General features: G+C 42.3%; 2 protein-coding genes across 4 annotated transcripts in view; one reads left to right on the top strand and one right to left on the bottom strand.

The window, feature by feature from the left end:
• Positions 1–7,690, bottom strand: part of LOC102732193 (uncharacterized) — a 25,790-nt gene extending 18,100 nt beyond the window's left edge. The window contains exons 1-3 of the mRNA XM_081827524.1: positions 7,064–7,690; positions 3,744–3,853; positions 2,978–3,246 (exon numbers count right to left, since the gene is read on the bottom strand). Coding sequence (XP_081683650.1) covers positions 2,978–3,246; positions 3,744–3,853; positions 7,064–7,690 — 1,006 coding nt within the window. The remainder of the gene's footprint in view (positions 1–2,977; positions 3,247–3,743; positions 3,854–7,063) is intronic.
• Positions 7,189–24,532, top strand: part of LOC115942956 (dyslexia-associated protein KIAA0319-like) — a 37,944-nt gene continuing 20,600 nt past the window's right edge. Inside the window, exon 1 of one of the 3 annotated variants that reach the window (XM_081827598.1) lies at positions 7,189–7,250. The gene's annotated coding sequence lies outside the window, so the exon portion shown is untranslated. Of the gene's footprint in view, positions 7,251–7,464; positions 7,566–7,884; positions 13,127–24,532 lie in introns of those variants that run through there. The other 2 variants (XM_081827597.1, XM_081827601.1) reach the window with 2 other exon arrangements.

The raw sequence follows: 24,532 nt of genomic DNA, 5'->3' as shown, positions 1-24,532 counted from the left end.
TCATTATCAGTGAGGTCATATGATACATGTCTTTCTCTGATTGACTTATTTCATTCAGCGTAACACCTTCCAGTTCCATCCACGTTGTTGCAAATGGCAAGAGCTCATTCTTTTTGATGGCTGCATAATATTCCATTGTATATATATACCACATCTTCTTTATCCATTCATCTGTCGATGGACATCTTGGGTCTTTCCACAGTTTGGCTACCGTGGACATTGCTGCTATAAACATCGGGGTGCACGTACCCCTTCAGATCCTTACATTTGTATCTTTGGGGTAAATACCCAGTAGTGCAATTGCTGGATCGTATGGTAGCTCTATTTTCAACTTTTTGAGGAACCTCCATACTGTTTCCCAGAGTGGCTGCACCAGCTCATGCGATGCCTTTTGATAGCATTTTACCCACAGTAGAACTTCTTTCAAAATTGGAGTCAATTCTTTGAAACCCTGCCACTGCTTTATCAACTAAGTTTACATAATATTCTAAATCCTTTGTTGTCATTTCAATAATTTTCACCAGGAGTTGATTTCATCTCAAGAAACCACTTTCTTTGCTCATCCATAAGAAGCAACTCCTGATCATTTCAAGTTTTATCATCAGATTGTAGCAAGTCAGTCTCATCTTTAGGCTCCACTAGTTCTAGTTCTCTTGCTGTTTCTGTCACATCTGCGGTGACTTCCTCCACTGAAATCCTGAACCCCTCGAAGTCATCCACAAGGGTTGGGAGTCACCTTCTTCCAAACTCCTGCTCATGTTGATATTTTGACTTCTTCCCATGAATCATGAATGTTCTGAGTGGCATCTAGTATGTTGAATCCTTTCCAGAAGATTTTCAATTGATTTTGCCCAGATCCATCAGAGGAATCACTATATACAGCAGCTATAGTTTTATGAAATGTACTTCTTAAATAATAAGACCTGAAAGTGGAAATGACTCCTTGCTTCATGGGCTGCATAGTGAATGCTCTGTCAGCAGGCATGAAGACAACATTCATATCATTGTCCATCTCCACCAGCTCTTGGGTGAACAGGTGCATTGTCAGTGAGCAGTAACATTTTGAAAGGAGTTTTTTGTTTTGTTTTCCTGAGCAGTAGGTCTCAACAGTGGGCCTAAAATACTCAGTCAACCATATTGTAAACAGATGTGCTGTCATCCGGGCTTTGTTGTTCCACTTGTAGAACACAGAGTAGATTTAGCATAATCCTTTTTTATTATTAAGCTTTTATTTTAATGCCAGTACAGTTAACATACAGTATTATATTAGTTTCAGGAGTAAAATACAGTGATTGAACAATTCCATACAGAGTTAGTATCATTCTGAAGGGCCCTTGGAGTTTTGGAATGGGGACTGAGCATTGGCTTCAACTTCAAGTCTGCAGCTGCATTAGCCCCTAAAAGAGTCAGCCTGTCCTTTGAAGCTCCAAAGCCAGGCACTGACCTCCCTAGCTGTAAAAGTCCTAGATGGCATCTTCTTCCAATAGAAGGCTGCTTCATCTGCATTGACAATCTTGTGCTGTTGCAGACACCTTCATTAACTCTCCCAGCTCGGTCTTCTGGAGAACTTGCAGCTTCTCCATCAGCACTTGCTGCTTCACCTAGCACTTCTGTGTTACAGAGATGGTTTCTTTCCTTAAACCTCAGAACCAACCTCTGCTGCCTTCAGACTTTCCTTCTGCAGCTTCCTCACCTCTCATCCTTCATAGAATTGAGAGTTAGGGCCTTGCTCTGGATGAGGCTTTGGCCTAAGGGAATGTCGTGCCTGGTGTGATCTATCTAGGCCACTCGAACTTTCTCCGTATCAACAGCAATGCTGTTTCACTATGCATGTGTGTTCAGCAGAGTGGCACTTTTAATTTCTTTCAAGAACTTTTCCTTTGTATTCACAATTTGGCTAACTGCGTAGGGCAAGAGGCCTACAATTTGGCCTATCTTGGCTTTAGATATACATTCCTCTTTAAGCTTAATAATTTCTAGCTTTCGATTTAAAGTGGGAGACAAGTGACTCAATTTCAATATTGTGTCTCAGGGCACGGAGCGGGAGAGAGAAGAGGGAAAAGCTGCATTGGGCTTTTTTCCTAAGAGGAAACCTGCTCAGTGGAGCAGTCAGAACACACACAACATTAAGTTCACCATCATATGGGCTCAAGTACAATAGTAATATCAAAGATCCTGATCACAGATCCCTGTAACCAATACAGAAATAGTAAGAAAGTTTGAAATGTAAGGATTCCCGAAATGTGACACAGAGACACGAAGTGAGCAAATGCTGTGGACACAATTGCACCAGCAGACTTGCTCAATGCAGTGGTGTCACAGACCTTCAGCTTGGAGAAAACACAGTGTCTGTGGAGTGCAATAAAAGGAGGTATGCCTGTATTTTACCACAGTGAAGTGTTTTTAAAATCCTGGAGTGTGAAGAGGGAGGAGGATTTGATACTAAATTTCAAATGAAACTGACGGCAGTTGACCTTAGTCGATCACAGACATGGTATACGTCTACATTTGTAGACTAAAATAGAGTAACAGTTTTGCCTGCTTTTCACTTGTGTTCATTTTTCAAAAACTAATAGCAATAACAGAGGCTGTGAGTTTCCAGCCTTTTAAGTTTTATCGGCTACCCAGAGTTTAGGAATCTATTTACGGCAGAAGAGAAGGGCAAATTCCAGACCTCTCTGGCTGTTTAGGTATTTTTATATTACTTACTTATTACCATACAGCAAAATACATTTTATAATATATTTAATATTAATACATAATCTTGCATTGGGGCAGTAATTTGTGATGTTCTGATTTGAAATGTTGCACTTAGACATAATAGTGAAACCTTTTTTAGTTTAGGAGAAAAAGGACTGAATCTTAAAGAGTTTTCTTTTTCATTTCAGGTCACCCAGTGTGGTGGTTTACCCAGCAACATTTTGGATGTCTGGGAGTTCTTGGGCAAACCTAAGCATTGCCAGTATACATGGGATACACAGATGAACTCTAATCTTGGAATATCTGCTGCTTGTAAGCTTCGTTTTGATCGAATATTTTTCAGGACAGCAGCAGAAAGTGGCCATATCGTTCCCCAAAGTTTGGACCTCCTCGGGTTGGAAAAACTGGACTGTGGTAGATTTCCTAGTGATCACTGGGGTCTTCTGTGCAACCTCGATGTAATCTTGTGAAATGCTTTCCAAATAAGAGTTTTCTATCTTCTGAGTAATTTTGTTCTGGATTTTTGTAAAGGTAATTTCTACCTGTCTGGAAAGGTAGGTTATATGGAGGAATTAATATACTACATCATTGTAACAGAAGAAAACACTACTGTGATTTTTATTTTGTGGATTGTGTCCTTAAATTTCAGAACTAAATATTGAGGTTTATTTAAATTAAAGCATACAGAATATGAGACTTCTTCATAAAGGCCACCAAGACCGTCAGAGCTCCTAATACTGCTCAGAGCTGCCGGCTGGTTCTCAAGCAGGGCCATGTTGTCCCTGGGCTAGCCTTTATATTTTATTTTTAAAATCAGGCACTAAATAGTTTATATTTTAAGTAAATCTTTAAAAATAAAAATAAGAGGTTATTGTGTTTGGGGGAAGTGGATCTTTTAATGCAGGTAATCTTAAATGAAAAAAGCCATGATTATGTCCATTTGAGTAGATGGCAACTGTCCTATACCAGACTCTATTTTTGTCAGTTAAGAGGATGTGATTGGTAAGCTATAAATGAAATCTTCTGATTTGAAATTCCTTTACTTTTTAAAACTCATGTTTGTCAACATGTCGCTGTTTATGTTGCCAACAGAGGCAAAATTAGGCTTGATAATGATTAAAGTCGGTGTTCTAGCTGCATTTGGGCTTTTTTCCTAAGAGAAAAATAAATGTTTAAAGAGGAATAGCCTTTTAGTTTTACTTCTTATAAAATTGAATTATTTTACAGGAGAGGGATAAGGAGCACTTTTTAAACGTGCTTTAAAGAAACTTTTCTCCCTGTAAAAAAAAAAAATGGACTTTAAATAAAGAATTTTACTTGTTTATAGTTTGTTTTAGTATGCTTTTGTGCCCATGATGGGATTGAAGTTTTTACCTGCTTCCTGTTTCTGGCCCACTGTTGCTACTCACCTTTGTGAGGAAGAAAACTGCGTCTATGAAGCTTCTCAAGCCACCAAGAACTACCAAGCATACACTGACAACCTCAGTGTAAAAAAGGAAAGCCAGGGGGAATAATTAGAATGAGAAGTCACAGAGCCTCATTTTCATCAGGGGTGTCAAAATTAACAGCGGAAACACCTAAAAAAAGACAAGCTGAATTTATATATAATATTCCCTTTGTAGTGACAATGGAAAGGAGATTTGTTTATACTTATTTAATCATTTCAAATGAGAATGCTAATAGCATACATTATGGAGGCAATAGTTCATTTATATAGGAAAAGGATGTTTTTGGCATAAATTGCTTATTCACTTGGAAGAATAATTGTTGAAAGAACCATACCTTACATCACATTATAAAAAAAATTTAGATGAATGAAAGGCTAATTATAAAAAATAGAATATATAGTACTGTGTATTAGATTAAATAATTATCAAATTGTTTGAAAACCTTGAAAGCATTTCTTTTTTTTTAAGATTTTATTTATTTATTTGAGAGAGATAGTGACAGCTAGTGAGAGAGAGCACAAGCGGGGAGGAGAGGGAGAAGCAGGCTCCCACCGAGCAGGGAGCCCGACATGCGGCTCAATCCCAGGACCCTGAGATCATGACCTGAGCTGAAGGCAGACGCTTAACCGACTGAGCCACCCAGGCGCCCCAGGAGCATCATTTTTTTATATGACTCAGAGCATTCAAGTGAAATACTTTCCCATTTACTGTTTATAATGACAAATTTCTAAGAAATCATTTTTGACTGATGTCCACAGGAACAATTAAATCACTTTTTTAAAAGGTTTACTTACTTATTTTTAAATAATCTCTATACCCAATGTGGGGCTTGAACTCACAATCCTGAGATCAAGAGTTGCACACTCCTCTGACTGAGCCAGCCATTTGCCCCACAAGTTAATTTTTTTTAAAGTAGGCTCCACACCCAGCATGGAGTTCCATGAGGGGCTTGAACTCCCAACCCTGAGGTGGAGACCTGAGCTGAGATCAAGAGTGGAACGCTCAACCGACAGGCACCCCTAAACCATTCCCAACAAATGCAAGAATTAAGAACCTACTAATTTTCAATATCTTGAATTTTTTTACTTTGGCTCTCAAATTTTTCCAGTATAGTAGCTCTGAGTACCTTACTTCCGTTGGGGAAATGCCAACTCAGAATCTTGTATTTATTTCAATAGGCTAAACACCTCTTTGCGCCTGGTGTGGAATATACTTGAAGCTTGCTAGACCTCAGTTTCTCCCACCTTCAAAATAGAGTAATTCCGGTCTTTCTTGTACAGTTTGGTAAGACAAATATCCCAACCAACAGCATATAAACAAGAGCAAAGTCAGAAAAGCTGTATTAAAGATACATACTTTTACCCTTAATATTTATTATAGTCTCTGGCATGTAGCAAGAGCTCAAAAAATGCCCATTAAATGCGGATGAGAAGTGGATAGGGTCCTAGGGAGGCAGACTAACATTTTCATGCAGTACCAAAATAGATTCTAAATTTATATGTGTATCAAAATAGGTATTCATTGTAATGGCACTGATTTAAAAAATGTTAAAAGTTGAACATTCTGGGCTAAGCTCACGTGTATTAAAGATCTTTGGGAACAATCCTGTTGTCTTAAGTCAGATTTGTTGGTGCAGTGAGAGGGCACTCAGGATATTGTGGAATGCCAGGTGAGAGGAGAAAGGGAAGTACCTTTTGTAAGGTGTGGGTTCCCATTGAAGGATTCTGTGACGGTCTTGGGTTATTGTTTCAGAGGCAGATTGGAAAAGAAAGGGGTTAACTAGAGATTGGGTCTTTCATGAGCAGAGGAGAGCGTAGCAACCGGGCATCGCCAGTCTGGGTGGGAATAGCAAAGCAAGGGGGGCGTCTGGGGTAAGAAAGCAATAGTCACTTACAGAGAGGATTGTTAAGTCATTTATGGTGTGAGTTTAAGAGGTGAGTTTCTTAAGGTTCTTCTGACATCTGGGGAAGTCATCCTGATTGCATGACTTTGGGAGAAACAGTATTTCCTCTTAACTTGCTTCTGGCTTCATCTGTGTCTTCCCAGCCTGATCAATGGCAGGGTTTTTTTCTTTTTGGTCCAATCTGATTTCCATTCTTTCAGTCCTGACAGGTTTTTCTTTCAGTGTTCATTATTTAATTACCACAATCGTCCTATATGAGTGCTATTATCTCCATTTTATAATTGAGGAAACAGGTTTAGCAAGATTATGTAAGTCGTCCAAGGCCTATCTGCAGCCATCGAGAAGCCTAGCAGGGGCTTGCGCATCGGGTCTGTGAGGCTCAGTGCTGTATGTTTCCCAGGCATGGGAATGCTCGAGGAATGCCCTGGCTTCTTTTTCTGCCCTATGTTACCATACCTAGATGCTTGAGCATCTTTATGGTAAGAAAACAGAATAAATGCAAGAAAGAGGCTTCCTCGTGACTTTTCTGTGGTTCAGATCATCACCTTCCCATAGACGCAAATGCAGTCTAAATACGTTGGGCACCTAGTTAACTTACAACGCACGGAGTTGACGGGACCCCATCCAGCACCGGCAAACCTAAATCAGAAAGTAGCACGTGCTCAAGACATAGTGGGGCCCAAAGAGGCTCCCGCGGGAGGAGCGGGGCCTGTGCATGTGGGGTGCCTTCCCTTCGGGGGACACATTCGCGAAGGGTCTTTAACCCAGGTGGTGCGCTCTTGGCTTCCTCGAACCTCTCTGGCCTGGGCATATGAAAGGGGGCTCATCCCCCTGGCCGTCTAGGATCATGGTGACAGGGAAGCGGTTGGCGAAGGAGAAGGGGTGGGCATACAGGCTGCCCTCCCTCCCAAAAGCCTTCTGCTAGGTGCCCCGCGCCTGGGAGCCGCGAGCTGGGCGGGGACCGCGGCCCGCCCCTCGCTAGGGGCGCGTGCGCGCGCGTCGCCGTGGTAACCGCGCGACGAAAAGGCGCTGAATCACGGGCGCGCGCTGCCCCAGCTCCCGCGGAAGCTGCCGCGGCGGCCGGGCGGGGGTCCCGAGCTGTGGCGCCGTCGTCCCACGGCGGCTGACCCCCGCGGACCCTGCTGCTGGGCGCGGGCGGGGCGCCGGCGCGGCCGCCGGGCTCGCGTTCGCTGCTGGAGGTAAGCGCGCCGCGGTCGCCTCCCCGGGTGCCGGGTTTGGACCAGAGTCGCTGCTCCGGCGCTCTGTCGTGGGGACGGCAGGCGAGGGCGTCCCTCGGCGGGGCGGCCCCTCCTGGGAGGCGGCGGCGCGCGTGCGAGCGGGTGTGTGAGCGCGCCAGGCCGGCGGATGACGCCGACCCCGAGCAGGTGCGGGCAGGTGAGGCTCGGCACGCCGACTGGGGCCGGCTGGCGTCCGCGGGCCGGGTGGTGCGAGGCGAGGGCGGCAGGGGGCCAGGCCGTGCGGAAGACAGGATCCCGACGCCCTGAGATCGGGAGGTGAGTTTCCGCAGGCTCCGCGGGACGCCTGGGCAAGCGCCGTCTCCGGACTGCGGCGCTGCTGGGCGGTGTCTGAGTAGGGTGGGGTCGGGGAGAGTACCTCTCCCCAGCCTCGGGAATTGCATCTTGGACCTGTGGAATCGCGTCCTTTAAACTTCGTTTAGTAATATTTATGTGATATTTGCTGTCATCTGCTAGATTCCTTTTTGACTCTGTACCTTCCCGTAATCTGAAGCTTAAAACCTCTTCATGGCTTTTCTCCCTTTCCCTTTGAACTTGCTCCACGGAATGGCTATTGATCAAGATATTATTAATGAAGAGCATCGGACTGACATTAGGAGAGTCCTCATTCTTTCCATCATCCTTTCTCTTAATTATATGGAAAGAGAAAAGAATATGATACACATACTCATGTCCATTTTTGTTGTTGGTTTCTTTATCCGAACATTTTTGTTTGTGGGTTAAATGTTACTGGTTTAAAGAGTGCTTACGTAAAAAAGTTGAATGATGTTTTTGGTAACAGAAAAAGCAAATTGTAGACAGCCCTCCTTCTCAAAAAACAAGGATTTCTGAGGTGAACCTTGGTATTTATTCCTTTATTCCTGAAATGCATGTTCACTGTCTCAGCACTTCAAACTGTTTATGATAAGAAGACCACAATCATGGAGACCACTGAAGTTACGGCAAATACAATATTTTATTCTGTTTTTATTATTTTAGATCACTTTTCATATAAATGAGGAAAACTGGAGATAATCAATTCAGTCACAGATGTAGGAGTCATAGAGAAAGATGAATTCCTCTGTAATTTGAGAAAGAGATGTGAACATATATCAAGACTTTTTAGAACCACAGTAGACTAATCACACCTTGCCATGAGGGGCCTTAATTTTCTTTCAGCAAAACAAAAATAATTCAGCCAAAATCTTTACGTATTAAAAGTAGTCAAAAGAGAGCTTTGGTAACTTCTTAATGTAAAAGAATGGATTTGCTGTCAAATTTTCTTGACTTAATTTTTTTCTAGCCAAGCAGAGAAGACGCATTCTCTTTAAATAAATATGTAGAGCGAGGCACGACTCTTTCACGTTGGGGGACAGTTGATGTAGATTGCCAGGTCAGGTGGCCTGGGTTTGTTCGTGGACCTGCCACTTTATGGCTGTGTCACATTTGGCAAATTCCCTAATCCCTCTAAGCTTCAGTTTCTTTATCTGTAAAATGGGGGTAATAATAGGACCTACTTAATAGAATTCCTCTAAGAATTAAATAAAGTAGTACTGATAGGAGCACTTTGCTCACTGCCTGGCATGCAGTAACACATCAATAAAAGTTATTATCATTCTTGAAATAAGTTTTCTTTTTAGGAAGTATTTTCTGTCTTCAAAATAACTTGGCACTAAGAATTATTTTGATGTGACAAAAGCTTGTTCTGACTGATAGTGTCAAACCATCATAAAATGCATAATTTTTCTTTGCAGTATTGTTATAACAACAAAACAACAGGGCTAAATATAATCACAATCTTAAAGGCATGTAATTCCAGATAAGTAATACCACAAGGAAGGAGGGAGCTTTGTTTTAGTAGGCCTAGAGTAATTAGTAGGTTCTTGTTCTGTTTGTTTTTTTTTAAATCTGTATTTTTAGACACTATTCATGTGAATTCAATAGTGAGAAATTATTTTATTTCCGCTAAGCAGTAAAAAGGCTTAGGCCAAAATAACATCTACTTTTGCATCATTTTTCAGTCTTTTAACAATGGATGCTTTGAGTTTCAGAGCAAAGCTTCTTAAAGAAATAATACACAGGTAGATAAAGATACAGTGTTGGAGTTTTAGCTCTGTTCCCTCCAAATGACCTTGGTAGAATTATGTTAGCTGTTGGAAGGTTTTTCGATGTCCAACCAGCTGCACATTCTTTTCCGCAAGTTCAAAAAAAGCAAGGGATTCTAGTAAACATCTGTTTAATTTAAGCAGTATAGCTAGAGTAAGGGCGTAATTCAGACCTCAACACAAATTTTTAAAGATGGTGTTGTTCCATGCCATAATTTAAAGCACCAGAATTATGAGAATCATGGGGAAATTAACAAATTGACTCAGGTGTTGCCACCCACAAATTTTATGTATTACATTTTGCAGTATGTTTCTTCATGAGGTGAGGAGGTTGTACCTTTCTAGGATGATGATGATCCTACTGTTCTAGGATTGTGACTATCAGCATACCTTACCATTTTTTTGGCTTTTGTCATTAAACCGAAGTAGACGATGTATAACCGCACTGTCTTCTGGTCAATAGAACGTACTTGTCTTTCTTTAAAATTTTTTCAGAAGAGCTTCTGAAGATGTCTTACCTTTAAAAGAACTATTATCTTTATCATCTCTCTCAAGTGTGTTTGTATTTATCAGGAGGTTGAAATATTTTGTTAGTTCAGTATCTTCAACCTCCTTGTCCTAAAGCTACAAAACCTCCAAATTCTAGATGTTACATGCCTCACGTTTTGTTGGAGTAAAAGACCTCTCTCGTTATAGGACTGAGATCCCCAGTCCCTGTCATATGTGTTTATGCGTCTCTGCTGACTAGCTAGTCTTACCCCTCTTGCATTGGGCTTTTCTATCCACTTATGCTGAACCCGCTCTTCCCAAATCTGAAGAAACTTTTTGACCTTATTATCCTAGTCTTCTTCCACTCAGTTGACCATTCTCCCTTTTTTTTTTTTAAGATTCATTTATTTATTTTAGAGAAAGAGACAGATTTTGCATTGCTTCTGCCTAGAAGTTTATCCATGTGTTAATAAAAAAGATTTGTTGTTGTTGTATATGCATATACTCCAGTTAGCCTGGATATGGAAGGTCCTGGGAAGGTCCTTTCCAACAGCTAACATAATTCTACCAAGGTCATTTGGAAGGGAACAGAGCTAAAACTCCCAACACAGAGTCCCCGTGAAGAGGCATGCCCAGGCAGTCCCGGTTGCTTTACATCTCACCATGGGATGCTTCTGCTTTCTTCTGGCCCCTGTTCATTGGTCTCTCTAGGCTGTGGTGGTGTCTGTGAGGCTCTCCATAGTATTTCATGATGTCAGGGGATGTCCACCGTCTTTCTTGCTGTAACAGTTTGCTATTGTTGCAGGACAAAATGCCACAAACTCAGGGGCTTAAAACAACACCCATGTATTAGCATGAATGAGGGTCTCCCTAGACCCACGTCAGCTTATCGGGCTGAGCGCCTTCTCCTCTGGAGGCTGTGGGGAAGACTGTGCTCCCAGCTCATTCAGGCTCTTGGCAGAAGCCCATGCCTTGCACCTCTAGGACCGAGAGCCCCCTTCCCTGACAGCTGTCCCAGCCCTGGCTCTCAGCTCCTAGAGGCAGCTCTCAGGTTCTTTCCAGATCGCTCCCTTCATCATCAGGCCCAGCAACAGAATGTTTCTGTCATGCTCCGTATCTTCTCTCTGACTTCCCTTTCTGTTAGCAGAGGGAGAGAACTCTTTTAAAGGGCTCTGATGATAGGTTCGGATTATTCCGACAGTCTCCCTGTCTTTGAGCCAACTGATTAGTAACCTTCATTATATCTGCAAAATTATCTTTGCCGGGAATCCTAACATAATCACGGGAGCAGCGCCCCTGGATGAGTGTCACGAGGCCGCCTTAGAATTTGCCTGTCACCCTTGCTGATTACAATTTGTCTACCTGACTATTTTCCTGACTGCACGCAGGGCCACAGTCAACCTTGTGCCTTAGTCTTTGCTGTGATGCTCCTTCTTTGGTTTTGGCACGTCTGGTAAGATTACTTGTACATCTTTTATCATCCTTTGTGGATCACCACTTCTCTAGAGCACGGACTATCCCCCAGAAAAAGAGACTGCCGCAGATAAAACAAGACCTCGTGTTCTAGAACTCACGTGGCTTGTAGCAGTGTGTGTTGTGTCCTGCCTGGCCATTCCTCTGTTGGAAGGAGGGTCCCCATGCTGGTCGGCCAGGCCAGTCCCCGGCAAACCCGCCTTGTTTCTGTATTCCCAGCATTTAGCACCGAGTTCATTCAGAACAGGTGTTAAATTAATGCCGTTGGAGAACACTTTTTAATTCCGTGGAACTTGAATATTTTTGAATATTTTGAATATTTTGCCTTGTCTTTCATAGTGTCTAATTCCTTAACTGTCCCAACTTACTTTTTTGCCCCTGCATTTGAAACCAGATTGTTTTCCCTCCTTCTCCTTCATTTTTTTTTCACTATTGGCATTAATTATTTTGTTAGTCTTTTGAACATTCTGGTAAATCTTCCTCCTCGTGAGTAACGTATAGTTGTCATGATAGTATTTATTATGTCATAATTGCCATCCCATTGTTTTTGGGTTGTTTTTTTGTTTTGTTTTGGGTTTTTTTGTTTGTTTGGGGTTATTTTTTTTTTTTTGCTCCTAGTTTGTTATAGAGTAGGCCATAATGAAATGTCATTTTAGTTCTTATATTTTAGATAGTTTTTGTTCTATAATGAGTATTAGAATCTACCTTTGCTTTTTCTTCTAATTCCCCAAATATCCTTATATAGTTTTGCCTCTTTATTTTTTTACAAATGAATCCTATTAAGTACTTGATAGCATTCTGCTGAGTTTTAATTCATACTCCGTTTCTTTGTGAACCTCACGCCCTGTCGTCTTTCAACCACGTCTCACCCCCACTTACTCATCTCTTCGGTCATGTCTCTCAGTACGGTCTTTGTAATTGTGTTGAAAAAGAGACTGAGCCTTGCACATCTTTGTCATGCTTCGGGCCACGCCTGGGAACAGGCTCTCAGCGTTCGTGCCCGTCAAGCTGTGTATTTGTCTGCTGCGCAGGGATGCACCTACTTCTAAGAAGTTTGCTAGTCGGTCGTCACCGGCCTGGTCATACTAACCCTAATGTCTGTGTTTCTTTCATTAATGCGATGGATTTGATGACGAGGAAACATCTCACCATTTCACCGGTATGATTCTTAGAAAGCCAACAAATGGGGGGTGGGGGTCGGTCCTTTTTCTCGGCCTGTATTTTCTCCCCCTTGTTCCCTGATCTGCCCTTGGGGGCCCCACAGAATCTGCTCACTCCCCATTCCACAGCACTGTCCTTCCTGTGTTTAAAACCCAACACTGGCTGGATTGTGTTTCCCTTAAATCTGAACTCCTAATAGGGCGTCATTTTACACTGTACTTGTAAGGCATTACCTCTGTTGCCAGTGAAGTCCTGTGGAATCCTCTGTGTTGACTGGCACAGATTTCCTAGAACTTACTTTACTTTATCAGCTTCCAGGGGAGAAAGTTAGAGCGTAGGATATGGTGCTGAAACATTGCCAAGTTTTTACGTTCTTGGCTCGGCCCCTAGCTGAACATGCTGTCTAGATCTCCTTCCATCTCCTTCGTTTGCCAGCGAGGATGTTCCCTACCTGTTGAAAACTTCGAGGCTCATTTTGGAGAAATTGGAAACTGACTCCTGAGTGGTGAGCCACGGAACTTCGGCCACTTCAGACAGAATACTCTGCGCACCTGTTGAGGATCACAATCTCTTACCTCTCAGATTGTTATGGGGAGGCTCAGATGATATGAAGTATGTAAAATTACCTTGTGAATATAAGCACTATTATGAATGGCTGTTATATTGATGATGGTGATGATAAATATTACAAACCATTTATTTCCTTGTTGTCAGAAGGATAGATTAAGGGGCACCTGGGTGGCTCAGACGGCTGAGCGTCTGCCTTCGGCTCAGGTCATGATCCTAGGGTCCTGGGATTGAGCCCCGCATCGGGCTCCTGGCTCAGCGGGGAGCCTGCTTCTCCCTCTCTCCCTGCTCATGCTCTCTCTCTCTCTGTACCTCTGTGTCTCAAATGAATAAATAAAATCTTTAAAAAAAAAAATTAGGATAGATTTAATAGCTGACAATATTCTACTTTTTTTCCCTTTGCTACCATAGGGAATAAGTGAACAAATTATTTACTTAATGCCAAGAAGTTAAATTCTAAAGGAAAACTTTATTTGGCTAGCTGATCATAGGCCTGCTGATAAATAGAATTGAAAGACTGAACAGTCTCCGAATTGATGAATGGCTTGCCAGATTCAGAAGTTTAGTAACAAAGAGAAGGAAAAATTCTTCTCTACCCTTCAAGATCTTCCAGCTAGACTAAAAATTAAATTGACAAGAGACAGATTAACAGGAGGAAAAAAATCCAAGTTTTATTACATGTGTACATGGAGGCCCAATGATGAAACTGAGACCTAAAGAAATGACCAAGGCAGGCAGTTTTTATACATTTTAGACAAAGAGACAATAAATCTTTGAGAAATGGATAGGACAAAGAAAACTTTGGAAGCTTTGATTAGTGAGGAATTCTAAACAGAATTTGGGCTGGGGTGGTAAATTAGTAAACAGTAACAAGAGGTGTTTATGCAGCCTTCTAGGCTCTAAACTGCCCATCTCTGGTGCTAAGGATGTCTCCTCACCTCCTGGTACAGGGAGGGTACCTTTCACACGGGAGATGGAGAAAGGTCTGCGTGTCCTGGTTGTACAGGCTGTCTTTTAAGTAACTTTTATTCAGGATAATCAATATGACAGAATGGCACATTTGGGGGCAGCCCACCCTTGGGCCCTACAGTAATCACCAGCTGTGTTCAGAATTTGACACAAAGCATATTCGCTTTCTTTTTTTTTTTTTTAAAGATTTTATTTATTTATTTGAGAGAGAGAGCATGAGAGGGGGAGGGTCAGAGGGAGAAGCAGACTCCCCGCCGAGCAGGGAGCCCGATGCGGGACTCGATCCCGGGACTCCAGGATCATGACCTGAGCCGAAGGCAGTCGCTCAACCGACTGAGCCACCCAGGCGCCCGCAGATTCGCTTTCATTGACACACCAAGCTCTGAGCCCCGGGACCTGGCTATCACCTAGTACTGATGGGGCTTCCCTGCCCACTCGCCGGCCTGCCCTTGCCGGGTGTTCGAGAGGTGCTAATTTAATTATTATAGCACGGGACAAAGCATTTACTTAGGTAGCAGTGATGACCCCATTAGGTAAGAATTGAATTTAGGGAGAAATAAAAGTGCTGAGCCAATTGAAAACTGAGCTATTCCCATCATTAGGGAGATTATTTAAAGCCCCATGATGTACACTCAAGGTTTTACCCGCTGTAGTTTTTCTTCTAAATATAGGAGCAGTGTCTCCAGGAATATAAAAGTGGTGTTATTTACGGTGTGAGGGCCGAGAGGCAGTGTCTTAATTTTGCAACAGTTTAGAAAAGATGGTAAAATATTTACTCTAGCAGTTGGCCGATCGATGCACAAATAAATTTAAGTGTAACTGTCTTTTTAGCTTTCTTCCTCCCAGCGTATACCCTATCTCTAAATGTTGTCTATCTGTCCTTTGAACTGTTCTTTTACCTGCTTTGTCCAGTCACGCCCCAAATGAGCAGGAAATCGCCAAGTTCCTTTCTAGCTCTACTGTTTATTTGACTCCTTGAATCCGAGATGTTTAGATGATGTACCCCTGGCCCGCCGTCACCCCTGAGGTTGAAGGCTGCCTCCACAGACAGTTTTTGTCATAGTGACCGCAAAGTCCTGGAGGAGGCATCATAGAAAGAAGAGAACATCCCGGGCAGCCTCAGTGGCTAAGTGGAAATAGAAACGCAGCCCTGTGTTGTTTGAGCTTGCTAGTTCTGAAAAGCAGGAGTTTGCCGCCTTAGCTTTGTTAGTCAGTAAACCGCACAAGGGACAAGCGATTGGTACAGCCTGAGACTGCAGGAAGATGCTGGTCAGCAGATGCACGCGGGTCTCTAAGATGAGGCCCCTTGGCGCAGTTTTCCTTTCCCTCAGGCAGGAGACCTGCGACTGGCTTTTTTTCTGAGCCTGCAGAAGCATTTCACTCCAGCATTATCTATATAAGTCAAAAATCAGAAACAATGTTAATTGTTGAACAGTAAGGAGATGGTGAAGTAAATTATAATAATCACCTCAGTGGAACCCTTGCAAAATAACAAAAAAAGAATAGTTATGCAGAATGTAACAATGAAGAGTCATTTTTTTGACAGACGAGTAAGTGAAAATAAGAACTGTATTAACCTCAGATGATAGTTTTGGTAATGTAAATGTACACATATTGAATAAATGGAAGGAGAACCTAAAAGAAGAAAATAGTCATTCGTTAGTATGATTTGATTATAACTTTTTCAGTGTACATTTTTGTTATGCTGTTTAAAGGCTCCATCCGGGGAGAGCTCACGGACACACATACAACCAAGAAAAGCCAGTTCTAGGGTATACCTTTTCGGGGTTTTGCATTATGTAATTTTTAAAAATCATACTTATTCCCTGGATCAAAAATTTTATTTTTATTATTATTTTTTGTTTTTTATTTTTTTAGTGCATTGGACTTCTATTATTATTATTATTTTAAAGATTTTATTTATTTATTTGACAGAGAGAGACACAGTGAGAGAGGGAACACAAGCAGGGGGAGCGGGAGAGGGAGAAGCAGGCTTCCCGCCGAGCCAGGAGCCCGATGCGGGGCTCGATCCCAGGACCCTGGGATCATGACCTGAGCTGAAGGCAGATGCTTAACTGAGCCACCCAGGCGCCCCCGGATCAAAATTTTAGCTCAGGGACAAAGGATCCATGTTCTGGAACAGATGTTTCACATGTTCCGAGCTCCTTCGTCATGGATGCCACCTTGGTTGTCAGTTGGCCTGCAGAGATGAAAGAAAACCCCTAGTATCCGATGGCCAGAATTACTCTTTCTTCTCACCGTAAGATATTTGGCTTTTTTCCCCCCCTACACTTGGAAAATGCTCTCTGTTCTTGGTACTCCATGGGTTAGGATAAGAGGGCAAATTCCAGAAAGCCCATCTTTTGAAAAGTACAAAGGATGGTGTTCCGGGTTGGACTGTCTCCCTCCCCCCTCCCCCCACCCAAAGATAGGGTGAAGTCCTAACCTCTCTACCTGTGGAATGCGACCTTATTTGGAAACAGAGCCTTTGCAGATGTCATCGAGTTAAGACGAGGTCAGCAGTGTGGGCCGTAATCCATAGGACTGATGGGCTTGTAAGAAGAGGGAGGTGTGGACGTAGAGGCACACGGGGAGGACACCACGGGACGGCAGAGGCAGAGCCAGAGGGCTGTCTCCACAAGCCGAGGGATGGGAGGGACTGCCAGCCAGCACCGGGAAGGGCTGTGCCCAGGCTCCGAGGGAGCACGGCCCCACTGACACCTCGATCGTGGACTTCTGTCCTCTAGAACTGTGACAGGATGGATTTCTCTTGCTTTAAGGCACCTAGTTTGTTGGACTTTGTTATAGCAGCCCAGGAAACGAACACAGACGGTAAAATGCAAGGATCATATCAAATAAATAAGTACTTTGATGAGTACCTAATGGGGACATAGAAATGGGGAAGGCATTTTGGACCTTGTCCAGGCTTTTAATAACAACCTGCAGGATGATTTTACGCTTCATGACTTCTGTATGAATCAAATACGACGTATTGAAATTAAAGCAATTTAAAGAAGAGAACTTCGAGGCTAGGACACAGGAAAACAGAGGGTTACTTTGAAAAATTATTGCATTGAAAGTAAAAAAATAAAAAGTGAAAATACATGACATTTCCAACCAGTGCTTCCTCTAGAACAAGTTAGACTTTATAAAGGCAAAACTCCACTGACTTATTTACATATTTTCATTGCTTATGTTCTACAGTCGTTGCTGATGCTGTCTAGCACTACATGTTTTTTTCCCACTCTTCTGGTGAACTTTTATGCTGTTATTTGTAGTCTTTAATACTTTTTGAATAGTGAATATAAATGACCCACACCATTAAATGTTCCTCTTCCAGATCATTTGTGGGTATTAACTAATAGTTTTTCAGATAATTTTATGTAAATTTTTTTAAATTTGACACAGAGAGAGAGCACAAGCTGGAGAAGAGACAGAGGGAGAGGGAGAGGCAGATTCCCTGCTGAGCAGGGAGCCCGATGTGGGGCTCGATCCCAGGACCCTGGGATCATGACCTGAGCTGAAGGCAGACGCTTAACGACTGAGCCACCCAGGCGCCCCTTCCGGTTGGTTTCTTAATTCTGCCAGGGCCACGGCTCATGACTTAGGAAGGCTCTTTGCTGTGGACCCCTCCCTGTATCATTCATACCTTCATCCTGATCTGTTTAGGAAGGAAGGAAGGCAGGAGGGAAAGTGGGAGGGAAATAAATACGTTCACCCAGACCTGACCACCCTCCCTCCCAATTTATTCTCACTGTGGTTCCATCCATGGCTATGACTGAGCTCTAAATCCTCAGCAGAAATTTTGAGCAGGAAATCACTACCCCCAGCTGTCAGTGATCTCTCATGGTGCCTTTCTCCACCGCATACAGAGGGTATCTTGTCACACAGCCTGTCATGCTTATAGCATTTTTTCTCTCTGACACCATCCCAACAATAGCCAACTAAAAAGAAGAGAAAGTCCTCTTTTGTCACTAAAGATATGTTACTGTTATCATTATAGAAAATTTAGAACAGAAAAGTAGAAGGAAGAGAAAAACAGTCGAGTTTGGCTCTCCTGTCCTACTCTTTGAAAGACCACACTTAGGAATTGGTCGTTGCTTCCTTTCTGAAGTGCTCATGAATGATCTGTTCAGTGTCTCACTCTACAGTGTCCTGGAGTTTGGCATCCAGATCTCAATCTGCAATTTCTAGAAATCCCCTTTATTGCCTTCCTGAAAATCAGAACTCATATCTTAGAAGCCTCCTAGAACCTCTTTTTTTTCCTCCTAGAACCTTTCTTTGTCTCTATAATTCTGCATGATTTACCAAGACTAATTGCACAGTCAAACCTGCAAACTCTTTATGTATCTCGGGACACACTTTATCTGGGCCTCCCACTGGAATATAAGCTCCTCAAGGGAAGAACCTAGAATACTGCCTTGCATATGTAGGTGCTCAATACATTTAAAAATTTTATTTTTTTTAGAGATCGTATTTATTTATTTGACAGAAAGAGAGCACAAGCATGGGAGAGTGGCAGAGGGAGAGGGAGAAGCAGGCTCCCTGCTGAGCTGGGACCCTGACTCTGCAGACCCAGGCCACCCGGATCATGACCTGAGCCAACAGCAGACACTTAACTGACTGAGCCACCCGGTGCCCCCAATGCACTTTCTTTTAAATAACAGCTGTATTGAGATATAATTTACATACCACAAAATTCAGTCTTTTATATAATTAAGTAGTTTTTAGTATATTCACAGATATACACACCTCACCCTATCTAATTTCAGAAATCTTCTTCACCTCATACCCATTAAGCAGTCCTTCCTGTCAGTCCCTGGCACCACTAATTTACTATCTATTTTTATGGATTTGCCTATTCTGGACACTTCATATAAATAGGATCATACAACATGTATGAGGCCTTTTGTGACTGGCTTTTTTCACTTGACACAGTGTTGTTAGGATCATCCCTGTTGTAGTACGACCTCGTCTCTTCATTGCCAGCAACATTCCATTGTATGGATATACCGCTATAATCCACATTGTGTTTATCCATTCTTTTTTTAAGATTCTATTTGTCTAAGAGAGTGCGCCTGCAAGCAGGGGGAGGCGCAGACGGAGAGAGAGAGAGAGAGAGAGAGAGAGAATCTGGAGCAGACTCCATGCTGAGTGCAGAGCCCCACGTGGGACTCAAGTCTCATGACCCTGAGATCATGACCTAAGCCAAAACCAAGAGTCAGCTGCTGAACCGACTGAGTCACCCACGTACCCCTGTTTATCCATTCTTAAGTTGGTGCACACTTGGGTTATTTCTGCTTTCTGGCTACTGTGAACATTCCCATACAGGTTTTTGTGTGGACATGTATTTCCAACTCCATACCTAGGAATGGAGTTAGTAACTCTGCTTAACCATTTGAGGAAGGGCCCAGACTGTTCTCCTGAGACGCTGTACCATGTTAAATCCCTGCCAGCAATGTACAAGGCCTCCAGTCTCTTCACATCTTCCAGACTTATTAGAGGTACTTGATGATACCCATCTTGGTGGGTGTGAAAGGGTATCTCATTGTAATTTGGGTTTGCATTTCTCTAATGACTGATAATGCTGAGCATCTTTTCATGTGCTCTTTGGTCAATTGTGTATCTTCTTTGGAGATTGTCTATTCAGATCCTGCACCCATTTTTTTTTAACTGGGCTATTTGTCTTTTTATTGTCAAGTTGTAATTCTGGGTAGAAGTCCTTTATCAAATATATGGTCCATAAATATTTCCTGCCATCTGTCAGTTGTGTGTTCATGTTCTCGATAGCATGGTTTGAAACACAAATGTTTAGAAGTTTAGTGAAGTCTATTTTGTCTAGTTTTCTTTTTGTTATATGTGCCTTTGGTGCCATACCTAAGAAACCGTTGCCTAATCCAAGATCACAAAGATACATATATCTCTTTTCCAAGAGTTTTATAGGTTTCACTTTTATAATTTTGGCCTTTGATTCATTTCAAGTTAATTTTTGTATGTGGTGTGAGGTAGGGGTCCAACTTCATTCTTTTGCTTGTGGCTATCCAGTTTTCCCAGTACTATTTATGGAAAAAACTATTCTTTCCTTTTTTTTTTTTTAAGCTTTTATTTATTTATTTGACAGAGAGAGACACAGTGAGAGAGGGAACACAAGCAGGGGGAGCAGGAGAGGGAGAAGCAGGCTTCCCGCGGAACAGGGAGCCCGATGCGGGGCTCGATCCCAGGTCCCTGGGATCATGACCTGAGCCGAAGGCAGACGCTTAACCATCTGAGCCACCCAGGCGCCCCATACCTCTTTTTTTTTTAAGTTTTTTTTTCTTTGGTAAGATTTTATCTATTTATTTGACAGAGAGAGACACAGCGAGAGAGGGAACACAAGCAGGGGGAGCAGGAGAGGGAGAAGCAGGCATCCTGCTGAGCACGTAGCCCGATGTGGGGCTTGATCCCAGGACCCTGGGATCATGACCTGAGCCAAAGGCAGAAGCTTAATGACTGAGCCATCTAGGCGCCCCAAAACTATTCTTTCCTTATTGAATTGTTCCACCTTTGTTGAATATTAGCTGACCAGAAATGTAAAGGTTTATTTCTGGATTTTCAATTCTATCCCATTAATCTACTTGTCTGTCTTTATGCCCATACGCCATATAGTCCTGATTACTGTAGCTTTGTAGTAAGTTTTGAAATTGGGAAGTGTGACTCCTTCAACCTTGTTCTTTTTTTCCCCCAGATTTTTGTGGCTATTCTGGGTACCTTGTATTTCTGTATGAATGTTATAATCAATTTCTGCAAAAAAGACAGTCATGATTTTGACAGGAATTGTGTTTGGGGAATATTGCTGTCTTAATCATGTTCAGTACTCTAAACCATAAAATAGGTTATCTTTCCATTCATTTAAGGATTCTTTAATTTCTTTAAAATACTTTGTAGTTTTCACTGTACAGATTTTACACTTTGTTAAATTTATTACCAAATATTTATTCATTATATTCATTACATTCATTATGATGCTTCTTAATTTTATTTTTTCTTGTTCATTGCTATAGAAATACAGTTGAGTTATATATTGATCTTCTATCTTGCAGCCTTGCTGAACTCTAACTGTATTTTCATAGACCCGTTAGGATTTTCTGTATGTGACATTGTGTCATCTGCAAACAGAAATATTGTTATTTTTCTCTCTAATCTGGATGGTTTTATTTTACTTTCTTAGTAATGTCCCGCCTAGAACCTCCAGTACAGTGTGGAATAGAAGTAGGGAGAGCAGACATCCCAATCTTGTTCCTGATCTTGGAGGAAAGGTCTTTCACCATTAAATATGATGTTAGTGATGAGTCTTCATAGATTCTGTTTATCAAGTTGAGGAATCAGTAGATACCTGGGAATGAACAAATTTTTATATAATCATTTATATATTCTTTACACTTTCTGCTTTTTGAGTCTTGTTAATAAAGCTATTCCTAATCAGAGGTTATAAAGATATTTCTGTTATATTTTCCTTTAATCTTAAAACTTTGTGTTTCACAGTTAGGTCTGTAATTCATCTAAGATTTATTTTGTATATGGTATGAGGTTGACATGGTAACTTCATCATTTCTCTGGAAAGCGCTATTTTTATTCTCGTTCTCGGTGGACAATTTGATAGAGACGTAAAAGGAAAACAGGACTTGTTATAGGAGGCTGCACTGTTCAGGTCTCAAGGCTGAGCGCAAATTTGAGTAGGTCAGGACCAGGTGGCAAACCCCCACCGGTTCACTGTTCCTTCCACGTTGAGGGAAATCAGGAGGGGGCCACGGCTTCACTTCCAACTTCCAAATCTCACTTGAGTGTATCTCAGTGGTTCTAAACTGCATTCAGAATCCTACGTGCAAGGACGTCTGGGCAACATAATTTTTACATTTCCATCTCTACTCTGGGAAGGGATATATGAAGCTGTGCAGATGGATTCTGAGTGACAGGGTTTTTCCATTTATCTTCTAAGGGTCATTTTCCATTTTCCTTTTGACCATTTCGCCTTCTGCATTGCACTGTTTCTCATAGATCAGGTCATTCATCTTTATGTCTCAGATTCCCCTTTTCTTCCATCTGTTCAAATGTCCTGCCTACCTTCTCCCTCTCTTTGTATTTTTTATTTTTTACTGGGAACATTAGAAAGGGGAAATAGACCTATGTGCAGTCTGCCATCTTGAACTAGAAAGTTTTCTTTTCATTCGTAGCTTGCCAAAGTTCTATTAATGAAGCTGATTCCCCCCGGAAAGATTAGTGTGAATGATTTGCTGCCTGTGCGCCGTCTCTGGACAGTCCTCACAATAATGGTCGTCCTTGCCGCCAGGATCTGCCTCTCTATAGAGATCAGACACGTTGAACAGCAAGGATGGAACCATGCCTCTGTTCATTCCAACCATGAACCCCTGGGTATTTGGTCTGTTACTGCAGCAGCCTGGTTCTCTCAAGCTTGGATGATAACAGAGGCGGTGCTAAGTGGTGGCTGTGATTAGAGAACCTAAGACAAGTACCCGTGCCCCACAGGTCTCCCATACCTCCTCTGTCTGCAAGGGGCTCCTTTGGTGCCCAGGAATCTCCTTACGAAATTGCTAGCATCCTCACAAAGAGTAAGACCTTAGGGCTTCCATACTGGTCGTGGCCAATGCCTTTCCTGGAAGCTTGGGTTTATAGAAACCTAAAGGAAACCTAAAGAAAAGGAGTCGCGGGAGGGGCTGTGGAGGACCTGAGTGAGACCCCCTAGGAGGAGAGGTGAGCGTAGCTCGGTGTTTCTCAGCATCCGGTGTGTCAGCTCTGGTGATACATTGCTTCCGTTTCTTGCTGTGAAATGAAATACCAGAGAGATTTGGCAGTAGGCAGTAAGTCGTCTGCACAGGCGTAAGGCTAGGAGGTCCTGAGGGATAGGTTGAGGATAGGAAAAGCAAAACACAATTCTGGATGGTCAGCATTTCCTTCAGGGTAAAATTGAACAGGCTCGCCTCTTTGGAAGCTTCCTAGCTAAGATGAAAACTAACCAGTCTTGTGGCTTTAACACCAGCTTTATGGTCATGATTCTCCAGCTCCTCTCTCCTCTGAGCTTGGGCATCTTTCTTTCTTTCTTTCTTTTTTTTTTTTTAAAGATTTTTATTTATTTATTTGACAGAGAGACACAGCGAGAACAGGGAACACAAGCAGGGGGAGAGGGAGAAGCAGGCTTCCCGCCAAGCAGGGAGCCCGATGCGGGGCTCGATCCCAGGACCTGGGGATCATGACCCGAGCTGAAGGCAGACGCTTCACTGACTGAGCCACCCAGGCGCCCCCTGCATTGAGCTTTTGATAGCAAAGATGATATCTTCTTATTTTTAGAATTTGTGCTTGGCTATTTTTCAAATCCGTCAGGGTCTTCTTGTCATACAAATCTTACATCTTATTAGTGATTTTATTTCCTTAAACATTTTAAACATCTTATTTTCTATTCCTGTTTGCCAGAATTCTGTTGTCTGAAAAGCACAGAAACCTAATCCTCCTGTCTTTTCTGTTGCCTTTCTTGAGGGTACCTGTATGTTTTGTAATTTTTAATTCTAAGTTCAAGTTTGTCTGGGTTCCCTCTCGGAGTTAAGGAGAGCTCTTCCAGAAAGGATTTATCATTGCCCCTGCCAGGTACCCGTGGTCACCGGCAACCCAGGTCCACTTTAAGCTCATTTCTCCTCTTGGGAGACCAAACTTGCAATGAAAACCTGTGGTTGACCAAACCTGTGGTTGCCAATTCTTAAGAGAGAATTTTTTCTTCACACAGAAGGGAAGATGCAGAAAAAGCATTTGACAAAGTACAGCATCCTTTCTTGATTAAAACTCTTCACAGTGTAAGGATAGAGGGTACATACCTCAATATCATAAAAGCCATCTATGAAAAACCCACAGCGAATATCATTCTCAATGGAGAAAAACTGAGAGCTTTCCCCCTAAGGTCAGGAACACAGCAGGGATGTCCACTATCACCACTGTTATTCAACATAGTATTAGAAGTCCTAGCCACAGTAATCAGACAACAAAAAGAAATAAAAGGCGTCCAAATCGGCAAAAAAGAAGTCAAACTCTCACTCTTTGCAGATGATATGATACATTATGTGGAAAACCCAAAAGACTCCACGCCAGAACTGCTAGAACTCATACAGGAATTCAGTAAAGTGGCAGGATATAAAATCAATGCACAGAAGTCAGTTGCATTTCTATACAACAACAATAAGACAGAAGAAAGAGAAATTAAGGAGTCGATCCCATTTACAATTGCACCCAAACCCATAAGATACCTAGGACTAAATCTAACCAAAGAGGCAAAGGATCTGTACTCAGAAAACTGTAAAATACTCATGAAAGAAATTGAGGAAGACACAAAGAAATGGAAAAATGCTCCATGCTCATGAATTGGAAGAACAAATATTGTGAAGATATCAATGCTACCTAGAGCAATCTACACATTCAATGCAATCCCCATCAAAATACCAT

This window comes from Leptonychotes weddellii, chromosome 8 (assembly GCF_054177405.1).
Source record: "Leptonychotes weddellii isolate Sample4059 chromosome 8, ASM5417740v2, whole genome shotgun sequence".
Classification (NCBI taxonomy): Eukaryota; Metazoa; Chordata; class Mammalia; order Carnivora; family Phocidae; genus Leptonychotes; species Leptonychotes weddellii.
Note: the sequence above shows the minus strand (reverse complement) of the source record. Positions and strands in the feature narration are given on the sequence as shown.